The 14,086-nt window shown below is 37.5% G+C and overlaps 1 protein-coding gene across 3 annotated transcripts in view; it reads right to left on the bottom strand.

Annotated features, from left to right (window-relative positions):
- The window catches only part of LOC132287005 (uncharacterized), a 33,507-nt gene that overhangs the window by 15,505 nt on the left and 3,916 nt on the right, over positions 1 to 14,086 (bottom strand). For 2 of the 3 annotated variants that reach the window (XM_059789462.1, XM_059789464.1), the window contains one exon: positions 3,176 to 3,388. The exons of the other annotated variant lie outside the window; for it this stretch is intronic. In XM_059789462.1, coding sequence (XP_059645445.1) covers positions 3,176 to 3,388 — 213 coding nt within the window. The remainder of the gene's footprint in view (positions 1 to 3,175; positions 3,389 to 14,086) is intronic. 3 annotated transcript variants of the gene reach the window in all.

The raw sequence follows: 14,086 nt of genomic DNA, 5'->3' as shown, positions 1-14,086 counted from the left end.
CGAAACCCATGGAAACAAGATGAAAAGGCCACAAAAAGCCTCAAGCCTTCAAAGAGGCCAAAAAAATAACAATCTCCTCAACAGAACGATAATCTCTCCCTGAGACCCAACAAAAGAGAGTAGAAATAATAGAGAACTTAAGCATAGAAATGGGTTTCTCCTTGCCATCGAAGTTTCTCTCGTTCTTCATTACCACAACAAAACCCTTCATCAACTATGTTATTAAGACTCGGTAGATTTGATGGGCCCGAGTTTGTTTTAAGTGTCAAATTTATCAAATTCTCAAACCCAAGGACATGGGAGGATATTCCTATTCTTTAACATTCTTCTTTTAATTTCTAGAATAAAATAATGTTTTTATATTACGTAGTCTCTAACACAAGCACTTCACTAGTGGCAAAGGAATAATGTAGCAACTCAATTCAACTAAACTTTTTCCCAACTATTTGGGAGTGGTTACATCACTCAATTTGGTCATTCGCTCTTCTGCAGCCTTTGCTCAGTCAAACCACATGCTACCATTTGTTTCTTTACTATCACAACCCACATTAGTTCTGGTCTTTTTGTTTCCTTTTTATTTATTTATTATTATTATTTTTATTTATTTTTGATAAGTAAGGTTGTATTAAAAAGGCGTTCAAAAGGGGAACAAGATCTTTTCGTTTCTAAGCATTACCCTAATGTGAACCATGTTATTTTTCTTGACTAGTGCATTTATTGGTATTCACTAGCCAAACCATCTAACTTGTTTTCTCTTATTCAATCTCCAACTGGTGTTACTTCAACCGTCTCAGGATTGTATTCATTTCTAATTTTATTTTTTGGGTAAAGTACAACCACACCCCCTGAGGTTTGACAAAAGGACACTCAGATGAAACTTACCTATTTTTTGGACAAAGACACCCCCTAAAGGTTCGAAAATGGACAAAGACACCCCTTAACATGAGAAATTGACCAAATTACCCTTTGACCGTTTAGGAGACTTTTTTAACTTTACAATTTAATAAATTGGACCAATCTACCCTCATGAACAATTTATGCATAAAAAAAAAGTAACAAAAAAACTTTATATTGTTCATTTTTTTTTTTTTTTTTTTTTTTTTTATAAATGTTCCAACTTCTTAAAAATGTAGACGTCTAAAATGATATTTTGATCCAATACATATATTTCAAATGAATTATATTTTGGTATTACTTCTTTTCTTTTTCTTTTTTATTTTTAAATTAAGATGCTTAATTCTTTCATCTAAAAAAATTAAATAAAAAATATGGCACCAGTATAACTTTATGCATCTTAAATTATATATCAAATATTACGCATTTCCCAACAATAAAAGGAGGAAAAAAATAATAATAAAACAAAGGGAAAATAATAATAATAAAACAAAGGGGAAAAAAAAAAAAAAAAAACAAAGGCATGTATAAAGTTAAGATGCATAAATTTTCCAGGTACCTATTTTCTTTTATATTGGGAAATGCATAATATTTGATATATAATTTAGGATGCATAAAGTTATATTGGTACCATATTTTTTATTTTTAAGGAAAAGAGATTGGTTTAATTTTTTTAGATGAAAGAATTAAGCATCTTAATTTAAAAATAAAAAAGAAAAAGAAAAGAAGTAATAACAAAATATAATTTACTTGAAATATATGTATTGAATCAAAAAATCATTTTAGACGTCTACATTTTTAAGAAGTTGGGACATTTATAAAGTAAATAACCAAAAAAAAAAAGTGAACAATATAAAAAAAAAAATTTACTTTTTTTTATGCATAAATTATTCATGAGGGTAGATTGGTCCAATTTATTAAAATGTAAAGTTAAAAAAGTCTCCTAAACGGTCAAAGGGTAATTTGGTCAAATTTTCATATAAAGGGATGTCTTTGTCTATTTTTGAACCTTCAAGGGGTGTCTTTGTCCAAAAGACAGGTAAGTTTCCTCTGAGTGTCCTTTTGTTAAACCTCAGGGGGTGTGGCTGTACTTTACCCTTATTTTTTTTATTTGTTTTGTAGTCACTCAACATTCTTTCACAGAAAGTATGACTAGTCTAACACTATTTTTTATAAAATATAATGTTCCAACTTTAAAGGTATACATCACTTGAAGCATTCCTCCATTTAACCCATCATTCTTCAATTATATACAATCAAAACCATCAACTTATCAAAAAAAAAAAAAACCATCTATAGTTTCTCCCTCATGAAAAATCAAGCCTAGATAACAAAAGGTTATCTCATGACTCTTAATCCTTCACTATATTCCACATGTATTTTTAAACTTTACTAAAGTAATATGTTATACACTCAGTTTTAGTCGTGTTTAAACTCTCTTATTATATAGCTCCATCCTAGACCTCTGATTTAGTACTTATCCTTCTTCTAGTTCCATCAATTAAAACAACATCATCAGCAAATAAAATACACCATTGGAATCTTATTCATGATGTGTTTTGTTAGTTCATCCTTAAGGAATAACCCATATGACTTGATATAAATAATAATGATTATAAAGGTTAAATTCATAATAAAAAGGAAGACACTGTAATTTGATAAATTTGTATTTCTAATTTCATGACTATCTCCGACTATTAACTTGCAGATTTACACATCACCTCGCCACCACCTATTAACATGCAGATTCACAGTGGATTGACAGCACTACGCTCATTATATAAATCCATGGACAAAGAAATAGGAAAGTTAGCAATACACATGATTTTAGTATGGCTGGCAGCAACCTTAAAGAAGAAGATAGAGGGGGAGGGCGCACCTACATGTGGGTCAAATGAAAGATAAAAAAATTTTAAATGAAAATGAATAACAAAAACAAATAGAAAGAGAGATTTTTAACTTTATCGCTTAAGTCCGAGTATTTAAAATACCACTTTGTTGAGTTTTTTTTCTTTTGAAAGGTGACCACTTTGTTGAGTTGATTTGTAAACAAGCTAAAAGTCCACCAAAATTAGTTGCTTTCTTTTTGAGAGTGAGAGGAGAAGCAAATATTAGCTTAAAAATTGGACAACCAAAAGACGATTAAGATTCTTGAAGAAATATATAGAGATGTATAAACAAAACTACACTGCTAATCTTAGGACTGGATCAATATACATAAATAAAAGCTAAGAGATACTTATCAAAAAAAAAAAAAAAGCCAAGAGACAAATGCACACACCTCGAAAATTGTCAACCCTTTGGGTCCCTCAGCATCAATCATATCATAAACTTGATGCTCAATAGGAAGCTCTACAAGTTGGTCAGTGAATTGACCTCTCTTTCCCGATTTCTCCAATTGTTCTGTCTCAAGATCATCATATCTACGTCCAAGAGATTTTGGCTCGAAAGTTTTTGGAGAAAACTTCTTTAGCAAACGTAAGCAACTGACCTCCTATGGGAAGTACAAAGATATCAAGCAATGAACTAAAAGATGAAGATTTCTTTTTCTATAAAAGCCAGAAATTCATTCTGTAGGAACTAGGAAATAATATGATGTGTGTATGTGCGCGCGTGCAAGCGCATGCGTAACATCAAATCAAATGCCTGCTGCATAAACTAGGTTCTAGGTTAACAATACCATTCGAACACAACTTTAAGAGTTGTAATTATTATATAAAAAAAAAAATGTTCAAAGTCCTTAGATGCAATTTTGGCCTTTTTCCTAAAACCAAATAACTTATAAACAATTATAACAGCACAAGAGATATCAAAACGTATTCCCCCCCCCCCCCCCCCCCCACACACACACACACACACACACAAACCATTTACGCGACGTCCTACATCGCCTTGGGGGGAGAAGTTGTTGAGACTTGTATGACTGTGTACGTATCCGCAAATTGGGAAAGCAATGCCTCAAGTGACTTGTCTGAAGCATAAAAAAATATAATAATCTACCGACAATTCAAGATACATATCATGAGACTCAAAATCTAACACATAGTATAACAAGACAGCTGAACCGAATTTGACAAAAACCGCTTCATGCTTTTCCGTTTCCTCTCTGGCTTGACTAATCTGCTTGTTTTAACACAAGTGTGCCAAGCTTTTCTTAAATACCAAAGAAACAAAATAATGATTAGTTGAAATGATAGGGTAAACAAGTTCAGGATGATTCATCTTGAACTATCAATGAGTTAGGCAAAAATCAATAATTATTCCAAAAATGACCCTCAAATTTTTTTTTTTTTTTTTTTTTTTTGATAAGTAAAAATGACCTCAATTTCAAAACTTGCCAAAAATTCATGAAAAATAAAAAGAAGTAAATTTTAAAATATAAAGACCATAAAAATGGATAGTAGGTCTTGGCCAAGAATCTAAAAAAAACAGCCAAAAATTTAAAACAATTCACGGCTGCATTCTAATTAAATAACCAATACCACTTTTACTTATTCGGCTGAAAATAGTATATAATAAAAAAAATAAAAAAGGGAAAATGTTGAAGGATTTAAATATTAAAGTCACACCCTCTCTAATAGCTTAAGCTTTTCGAGTAGCTGGTTGTTAACATGGTATCAAAGCCAAAGGTCTCGAGTTCAAACTTTACCGTCACCCTAATAATTAAAAATTGAAACACGTGTAAGACCAAAAAGAATGCCACACGTAAGGGGGCATGTTGAAGGATTTAAATATTAAAATTACCCACTCTGTAATAGCTTAAGCTTTTGGAGTAGATGGTTGTTAACAGAAAATTACACTAGCCTTCCCTTTAGTATAGCTCCTCTATGTTATCAGAATTTACACTTTAGTTGTAAATTACTTCTTCTTTTTTTATAAGTTGTAAAATCACTATTTTACCCTCACATTTAAGTAAGTTAACTATTTTATCCTTGCAATAGAGTCTTATCTTTTTTGTTCAGTTTCCTCCTGCATCTTAGCCTTTCCAGCCACCACTATTAAACAACCAACACCACACCCAATGAACTGCCACTACCATCACCACCATATGTGTCTTGATAAGGAAGAGGACAGTGGTATCCAGAAACTTAATACTCTCACCCTATAAAAAAAAAATCTGACAATGTTCTCTTCATCTTCACTAAGGTGATTAAACAAACAATTCAAATCCCTCACAAGTTTCACTGAATCAAATCCAAAGCCCCTTCTCTCTCTAAAATTCCCAAGCAACAACGCAGAAAGAGAAAATGGATTTCAGGCTTAATGGGATTTGACACCCTAGTCTTCCACGCCCTTCAGCATATGCTATTATGCTCAATGCCAATGATGACGGTTGTCCAACATGCAGATTCACACCTACGTCCTTGATATGAAGGGAGTGGTGGTGACATCTGCTGACATGAATAAATACCTGATCCTACAATTTCGCCATCAACATGCCAGGGATGGAGTATTTTAAATAAACTAATCATTGCAATATGGTGAGCCATCATTTTTTTTCATTATTCAGATTGCATCATTTACTTTGTCATCTAACTTTACATACTTTTTTGAAGTCCTTGTTGAATAAAGTGCAAATGTTATTAAGTAAAAAATGTTGCATATCTATCTATTGCTCATGCAATAATATCAGTGATCTTGTGCCTTTCTCATTGATATAAAGAATTTTAAGAAAATCATTTGTGAAGGTTTGGCTGAAGATTTTATATATATAAGTATATACATAAGACGTCTTACTATAAGGGTCACCTGTTGGTCGCTTGCGAGTCAAACTTGCCCTCTTGCCACCTTTCACTCACTTGCTTAAGTTGACTCAATGTCAAAGGAACAAAAAGAACAAGAAGACCATAAAAGTTTACTGTGATGTTGTGGCCAGAATTTGGCGTTGGGTCGTGTCGCGGCCTGTATGACCCGACGACCTGTTGATTGAGTTTTGACCTGATTATTGCTTGCAGGTCGTGGACCCTGTTAAGTATTCTCTTGTAGCCCGATATATAAGGGCGCTTAGGGTTTGGAGTGGGATTAATTGAGAGATACTGAAAATCGCAGAAAAGAGAGTAAGAGCAAGAGCTAGGGTTTGTGGGCTGGAACTTGTAATCTCCAGGATTTCGTATAGTGAATTCTTTCGCCGGATCTTCACTGTGGATGTAGGCTTTGCCGAACCACACAAAATCTTTGTATTCTTTGTGTGCGGCGTGTTTACTTTCTCTCTTTTTTCTTGGCTGTTTCTTGGCTTCGCTGCGTTTGTCATAACATTTACTAGTCTGAAAGTTGGCAACATTGAGGCATCACTCCAAATATAAGATATACTGCTGTAAGAATAGTATCACTCCAAATTGTCCTCGGAACACCAATAGTAGAAATCAGAGAATGAAGTTAATGAACCACTTTTATAAGGGATGGTCAGTCTTCCATTCAGCCACTTCATTTGGTTGTAGAGTATCCAAATAACTGGTTTGATGGATAATCCCGTGCTGGACAAGATAGGGAAGGAATTCTCCAATATGGTACTCGGATAGGAATCTTAGCATTGAACTAAGTCATGCAATGGAATGTTAAAAAAGAATTAAGCACCTCAACAAGATAGGCAAGGAATTCTCCAATATACTCGGTTCTATAACCACTTTTGAGAATATTTAATCTAAGCACCGAGCTAAGTCCTTATCATGCTATGGAATGTTCAAGAAGAATTAAGCACCTCACTCTTATGTCATAGCAATTATACCCAAGGGACATAGGTGTACCAATCAATAAACAAAAAACCAACTATATCCAGAAACTGAAACAACACAAGATAGTTCCCAAACATAAGAATGAATGATCATAAGAGGAACAATGCTTTTATTAATATTACTGGGATACGTATTTCGTTTGTGCTTGGAAATCCAAAAGCATCACAAATAATATTAGTTAAGAAATCTATAATCATAAGAGGAGCAGTGATTTTATTAATATTACTACAATAAGTATTTTGTTTGTGCTTAACTAACTCTTGGAAATAGTTTCTCTAATGCTCCAAGTGAAGAATGTCCCAAACGTCGATGTCACTGATACAATTGTTCAAGTTCAGATATACTACCAGTCTGAAATTCTAGACTAGAAGATGGATCCTCAGAAGAATTAGGAAATGAAATTTCTAGCATCCAAAATCTATCATGTGCTTTTAATCATTCTCCTTGTCTCCAGTTCTTAAAGAACACAATGGGTAGGAAAGAACGTCACAGAACACTTAAGGAATTTGGTGATACTAGTAACATAAAGAAGTTAGCATAGACTTTTTGAATATGGAGTACAAAAGAGAGTGATCAAGATGGGAGAAATGTATAGATACTTCTCCAAATACTGATGACAAAGACACATCAGTTACCTTAATCTTATCCCTACTAGAACATGGAGAGTAAGAAGACAAAAATTCGAAGAACCTCTCATACGAGCAATGTTGGAAGTGGCACAAGAAGAGGCTAAAGCAGAAGAAGTGTCAATTCAAGCAAATTATCATCGAAGTGTAAGCTAACAAATGTATCTTTAGTAATGGTAAAAAGCATAGCTTTCCTCCTCTCCTCTTGCTGAACATAAGCACAAATCTACCTCAAAGTCGGAAAAGGATCGCTGCCAGAAACCTAAACTAGAATTTGATCATACTCTATGTTGAGAGCAGCCAAAAAAATCATATAATCGTACTTTCTCTATCATTTTGAAACTTGGCACTGTGATGGAGATCATTGGCAGAAATCTTTAAAGGTGTATAAAAGACGCCAAAAAGAGAATTTGAAGATTCAAGCTGGCATAGGCTAGATAATATGGGTCCACATGGAGTTTGAATAATTGGGAGATTTGGTCAACTTTTAGTTACTTTAATTATGCTATTAGGTAAGCATTGATTACCTTAATTATGGGGTAATCCAAGGGTCAATTGATTGTCTCAAATATTGATTACCTCAATTTTGGGGTGATTACTTTTATTATGTTAGAGTCAAGTATTGATTGCCTCAATTAGGCGTAATCGAAGCATCATAAGATGCTATAAAAGGGTTAGAATGTAATCTTGGTGAATCAGTCAATGAATGAATAAAAAATATTCTTTGAGATTTCTTTGTGAGTGATTCACAAATTTTGAGGGTGAGGCCTTCTCTAGGTGTGATACCTAGACCCTATTGGTATGATTCCAATAGGTTTTTCTTATTTTCAATCCTTTCTCTCTACTAATATCTTGAAACATAGCTCTACTTATTTGAATTTCCAGCCACTTCTCCTTTGTTTTTCTACATTTCTACTATCGAACCTCCAAATTTCAGCCCAAGTTCTTTGAACTTTCAGCCTCTGAATTCTTTGAGTTCTTAACTATTTAAGGCTGCTCTCTTGTCCTACATCACACTGTCGCTTAGACAATCTGCCCTAAAGTCATGATCATAGTATATTTCCTGCCACAAACTGTTGAGCTCCTCGAAGTACTCGACTATAGACATATCTTCCGTTTTTGTCTCAAGGAACCTCTTCCACAGATCAAACACTTGGGCATCATTACCCATCTGTGAATAAGTTTGAGAGACAACACTCCAAATGTCATATGTCAGATCTAGTAATAGATAACCACGGCTAATATGTGGTTGCATCAAAAAAAAAACTGCCAGGACATGACCATGGAATTTCCAGAGACCCATTGATCAGAGACGGTTCTGATTTGCATGGTCTAGTTAAATTTCCATGTAAGCCAGGAGCCTTAACTGGTAATCCGGTAGCAAACAAAACCATGACCACAATAATTTGATGCGGCTGAGCTGACAACGTTGAATAAAGCAGCCAGGACATGACCACGGAATTTCCAGAGACCCACTGATCAGAGAGGGTTCAGATTGCATGGTCCAGTCAAAAATCCATATAAGCCACGAGCCTTAACTGGTAGCAAACAGATAATCTGAAGGAAAGGATTATCTCCAAGAGTACACACGTGACTCAATCCAGCTCAACTGCTACTAGTAGAACCTGCACCTTTTATCTCCGACATATCTACCCATTGTAACATAATTTCTATCCACAAAATGAGACTGAGAGACACCAAAATTTCAACGAACAAGACTGTGGTAGTCTCTTCAATCTCTTCAATTTTATCACATAATCCAAGCTTCACAGACCAAATTATAGGCAAAATGAGGTGAAAAATAGCAAAATTACATAGTAAAAGAAGAGATAACACAAGCAACATATTCTCGTAGGCATAGCTGCACCAATCAAAAGGGAAAAAACCACCGATTGTGGCAGAAACTAGAAGATTCAGCAGCTCTAAGTGCACCCCATAGGACCATATTGGTCCAAAAATTTCAACCAGAAAACTACAGAATTAGCAAATCGCAAAAGCAGTCCCAATTTCCCCAAAAATTTCATAAATACAAAAGGCACATTAAAGAGTTTCAAAAAACGAAACAAATCACATAATAATTTATTTAGCATCATGAAATCAGCAGACTCTCGGACTCCTCTGGCTCTAGTGTACTTTAAACTTCTTCAAACGTCTCAATACTCCAATTGATTGCTCTGATACCAAGTTGGAAGTTGAAACTAGCTTGGATGAGTTCTAGAGAATGAGAGAATATAAACTGGGAGAAAAGAAAGTGGAAGAAGGGTTTTGAGAATGAGATTCTCCTCCATATTTATATTACTACTATATGTTATTGACAATTACAGAGATACCTGCCCTAGAATATTATAAGTTATTCTAACAGGATTCCAAAAATAAAGAGCTAAAATGGGAAGAGGGTTGGGGGAAAAAATGAAGACGAAGAAGAAGAAACTTAGAAATCTAACTTGCATCAACCACTCTTTTAGAAATCTAACTGGTTTTAAGTGAGCCAAGTTTATTTGTTTAAACATGTCAATTTGCATCCATTCACCAAGAAATCCCACCATCCTGTCCCCACCTCTCCTAGTTAATCTATTCAAAGGTCAATGTCTTTCAGTTCAAGAACACTGGAAGATAATTCAATATTGAGAAGTGCCTCAAGATGGCAACATGGGCGGAGCTTTTGATGGGTTAACCTGGGCTATAGCCCAGGTCCAATTTTTTTAAAAAAATTAGTACTACAATTCTTATCAGCCCAGTCCATATGTAATCAATTTTTAGTACTACTCTTTCTCTTCCTATCAGCCCAATCCATAGTACTACTCTTCCTCTTCCTATCAGCCCAATCCATATGTGATATGTAATCAATTTTTACTGCTCTTCAGCAACTTCCTCTCAACACGCGGTGGAATTTTCAGTCATAGGGTTTGGCCTATTTGGGGGTCTAGCAAGGAAATTGCAGAGACTTTAGAGAATACATAGAAGAAGAAGAATCTCTCTGAGATCAGAAAACTCTATTTACAGGTGATTTTTAATTATTTAATGCTCAGTTTGCTGATAGAATGGATTGTAGGGGGAGTGCTCCAGTGGTGAGAGAGGAAAGAGGGTTTCCAAGTCCCTCGACTCTCGTTACTTACGAAAGGAGGAGGAGGAGGGGGGCCAGGGAGAGGGCCAGTGGGAGGAGGGGTGACACGGTCAATACTACTGTTTCCCTATGAAGCTTCAAATTCTTTCTTGGAATGTTCGGGGTCTTAACGACCCGACTAGAAGGAAAGTGGTGAAATCGGTGATTCGGAAAGCGGGTGGTCATCTAGTTTGTCTTCAAGAAACAAGATTGCTTCTATGACGGATGTGATTGTTCAAAGTTTGTGGGGTGGGAGATTCGTGGAATGGTGTGCCTTGGATGCGATTGGTTCTTCGGGAGGTATCCTGATTATGGGGGAAGTTCATTGGATCTCTTTGTTGGATTCTCAGGTTGGGCGTTTCTCGGTTTCCTGTACTCTTTCCATGGTGGAGGATGGCTTTCGATGGATTTTGTCTAGGGTTTATGGGCCTACAAAGAATAGTGAGTGCCATTTGTTCTTGGAGGGGTTGGGGGAGATTTGTAGGCAAAGGTCGTTGCCTTGGTGTATCGGGGGGATTTCAATGTTGTTCGTTCCCCTTTTGAGAGATCGACAGGGGGAAGATGGACAGCTGATATGATGGCTTTTTCAGAGTTCATTGATGCTTGCTGTTTACTTGATTTGCCTTTGGTGGGTGGGCCTTTCACTTGGTCCAGTGGGTGTTCTCCTCCTACTCTTTCTCGTATTGATAGATTCTTGGTGTCGAGTGATTGGGAGGAGAAGTTTTCTGATGTTGTTCAGACCATTTTGGCTCGTCCTTTGTCGGATCATGTTCCGTTGTTGTTGGAATGTGGCGGGTTGCGTAGCAGAAGATCCCCATTTAGATTTGAGAATATGTGGCTCCATGCTGAAGGTTTCTTGGAGCGAGTTCGATCCTGGTGGGCGGGGTATGGAGTGGTTGGCACTCCGAGTCATTCTTTGGCAGGCAAGTTGCGTTTTTTGAAGAATGATCTCAAAGTTTGGAACAAAGAGGTGTTTGGTAATTTGGTCTGGAGGAAGAATCGGGTTCTCTCTGAGATTGCTGACATTGATAAGATGGAGAGTCAGGGTCTGTTGACGGGTCCTTTGAAGCCTAGGAGGGTTGAGTGTCAAGCAGAGTTTGCTGAGATTGCTGTTATGGAGGAGATTTCGTGGAGACAGAAATCTAGAGCTTTATGGGTTAAAGAAGGAGACAATAACACTAAATTCTTTCATAGACTTGCCAATGCTCACAGAAGAGGCAACCACATTGGGAGGACTAGGGTGGATGGGGTGTTGATTAGTAAAGAGGAGGAGATTAGTAAGAGTTTCTCTGAGTACTTTTCGTCACAGTTCACTAAGTCAGCTGTTTGGCGTCCCCTGCTTGATGGGATTCATTTTGATTCTATTTCGGGAGAGGAGTGCTCTGTTTTAGAAGAGCCTTTTTCAGAAAAGGAAGTCCTCTCTGCTCTGAAGAGCTGTAATGGGGGTAAAGCTCCTGGACCGGATGGTTTTACTATGAGGTTCCTTTTGGAGTGTTGGGAGGTGGTCCGTGGGGAGGTGATGGGCTCTTTTCATGCCTTCCATGCGCAGGGCTTTTTTGAGAAAAGTTTGAATGCAACCTTTATTGCTCTTATTCCGAAGAAGGGAGAGGCTATGGATGTTAGAGACTTCCGCCCTATTAGTTTGGTGGGTTGTTTTTACAAGCTGATTGCAAAAGTCTTAGCCTTTAGGTTGAAGAAGGTGATGGATGGTATCATTTCTGACTCTCAGAATGCATTTGTGGGAGGTCGGCAGATCTTGGATTCAGTTCTTATTGCTAGTGAATGTGTTGATTCCCGCTTGAGCAGTGGTGTTCCGGGTGTTCTTTGCAAGCTTGATATTGAAAAGGCATACGATCATGTGAACTGGAGTTTCCTTCTCTACCTTTTAGAGAGGATGGGTTTTGGTGGGCGGTGGAGGGGATGGATTCTTTTTTGCATCTCTAGCGCTCGTTTCTCTGTCCTTGTGAATGGAGTGCCGACGGGTTTCTTCTCTAGCTCGAGGGGCTTGAGACAAGGGGATCTGCTTTCCCCTTTCCTGTTCCTTTTTGTGATGGAGGCTCTTAGCAGATTGCTGAAGAGGGCTGTAGAGTTGGGTTCTTTGAGAGGCTTTCGGGTGGGTAAGGAGGCTGCTAGTCAATTGGAGGTTTCTCATTTGATGTTTGCAGATGACACTATTGTGTTTTGTGATGCGGAAGCGTCCCAGCTGAGGTTTTTGAGATGCGTTCTGATTTGGTTTCAAGTTGTGTCTGGCCTTAAGGTTAATGTTGGTAAGAGTCTTCTTGTGCCTGTTGGAGATGTTCCAGAAATTGAGTTGTTTGCTCAGATCCTTGGATGTTGCACTGGTTCTTTCCCCATTTCTTATTTAAGATTGCCTTTGGGTGCCCCTTCAAGATGCGTGGGGAGCTGAGATCCGGTTGTGGACAGAGTCGAGAAGAGGTTGGCGGGTTGGAAAAAGCAGTACCTGTCCAAGTGGGGTCGGGTTATCCTGATTAAGAGCACCCTTTCTAGCCTTCCTACATACTTCTCATCTCTGTTTCAGATTCCTTCTTCAGTGGCTGAGAGAATTGAAAGATTGCAGTGTAATTTTCTTTGGGGAGGGAAAGGAGAAGAGTTCAAGTTTCACTTGGTTCGGTGGGATCAAGTGTGCCGTCCAATTCGGTTTGGAGGCTTAGGGTTTCGAAAGTTGTTGCCTTTTAATAAGGCTCTTCTTGGTAAATGGCTTTGGAGGTTTGGGATCGAGAGGCATTGGTTATGGAGGAAAGTTATTGCTTGCAAATATGGGGAAAGTTGTGGTAGGTGGTGCTCTCTGGTGATGCGTGGTCCAAGGGGGGTGGGAGTTTGGCATTTCATTCGGAGAGGTTGGGATGACTTCTGCAAGCATATTCGTTTTCGTATTAAAGATGGAAGGAGGATCAGTTTTTGGAAGGATCTCTGGTGTGGGGAACTTCCTCTTGCTCTAGCGTTCCCACGGCTCTACAGGATTGCTTCTCATCGACAGGCCATGGTTGTTGACTATTATCATCTTGATAATGGGAGACTGTCTTGGATGTTCAGTTCAGGAGGCATTTTCAGGATTGGGAGATCGAGGATGTTTCTCGTTTTCTTCAGCTGTTGTATAGCCAACTGATTTCTTTTAGGGAATCGGATTGGTGGTTCTGGATTCCTAACTCGCATGGCCGTTTTGAGGTTAGGTCCTTTTTCAGATGTCTTTCGGTTGGTCATGGAGATCCATTCCCTTGGAAGTCTATTTGGTGGTCCAAGGCTCCCCGCAAGGTCGCCTTTTTTGCTTGGACTTCTGTTCTGGGTAAGATTTTAACCCAGGATAATCTGAGGAGGAGGAATCAGGTGGTGGTCAATCACTGTTACATGTGTTTATGCAATGAGGAATCTGTTGATCACCTCCTTTTACATTGCAGCATGGCCAGAGATTGTTGGGATTTGATGCTTCAATTATTTGGGGTCCATTGGGCCATGCCTTCTTCCTCTAAAGGGTTGATTGAGGCTTGGAGAGGCGTCTCTGTTGGGGCTGGCATTAGGGACGCTTAGAGGGCTACGCCGCTTTGTATCTGGTGGTGTATTTGGCTTGAGAGAAATAGGAGATATTTTGACGGAAAAAAGAAGCCTGTTTCTATGCTTATGTTCTCTGTTATTTCTACTCTTTTTTGTTGGGTTTCAGGAAGAGATTATAGATCTATGGAGAAAATTATTGTTTTCTTGGCCTCTCTGAAGGT

This window comes from Cornus florida, unplaced genomic scaffold (genome assembly GCF_030987335.1).
Source record: "Cornus florida cultivar Cherokee Brave unplaced genomic scaffold, ASM3098733v1 CherokeeBrave_3.0.0_Hap2_Chr11, whole genome shotgun sequence".
Taxonomy (NCBI): domain Eukaryota; kingdom Viridiplantae; phylum Streptophyta; class Magnoliopsida; order Cornales; family Cornaceae; genus Cornus; species Cornus florida.
This window is presented reverse-complemented; position numbering and strand designations above follow the sequence as displayed.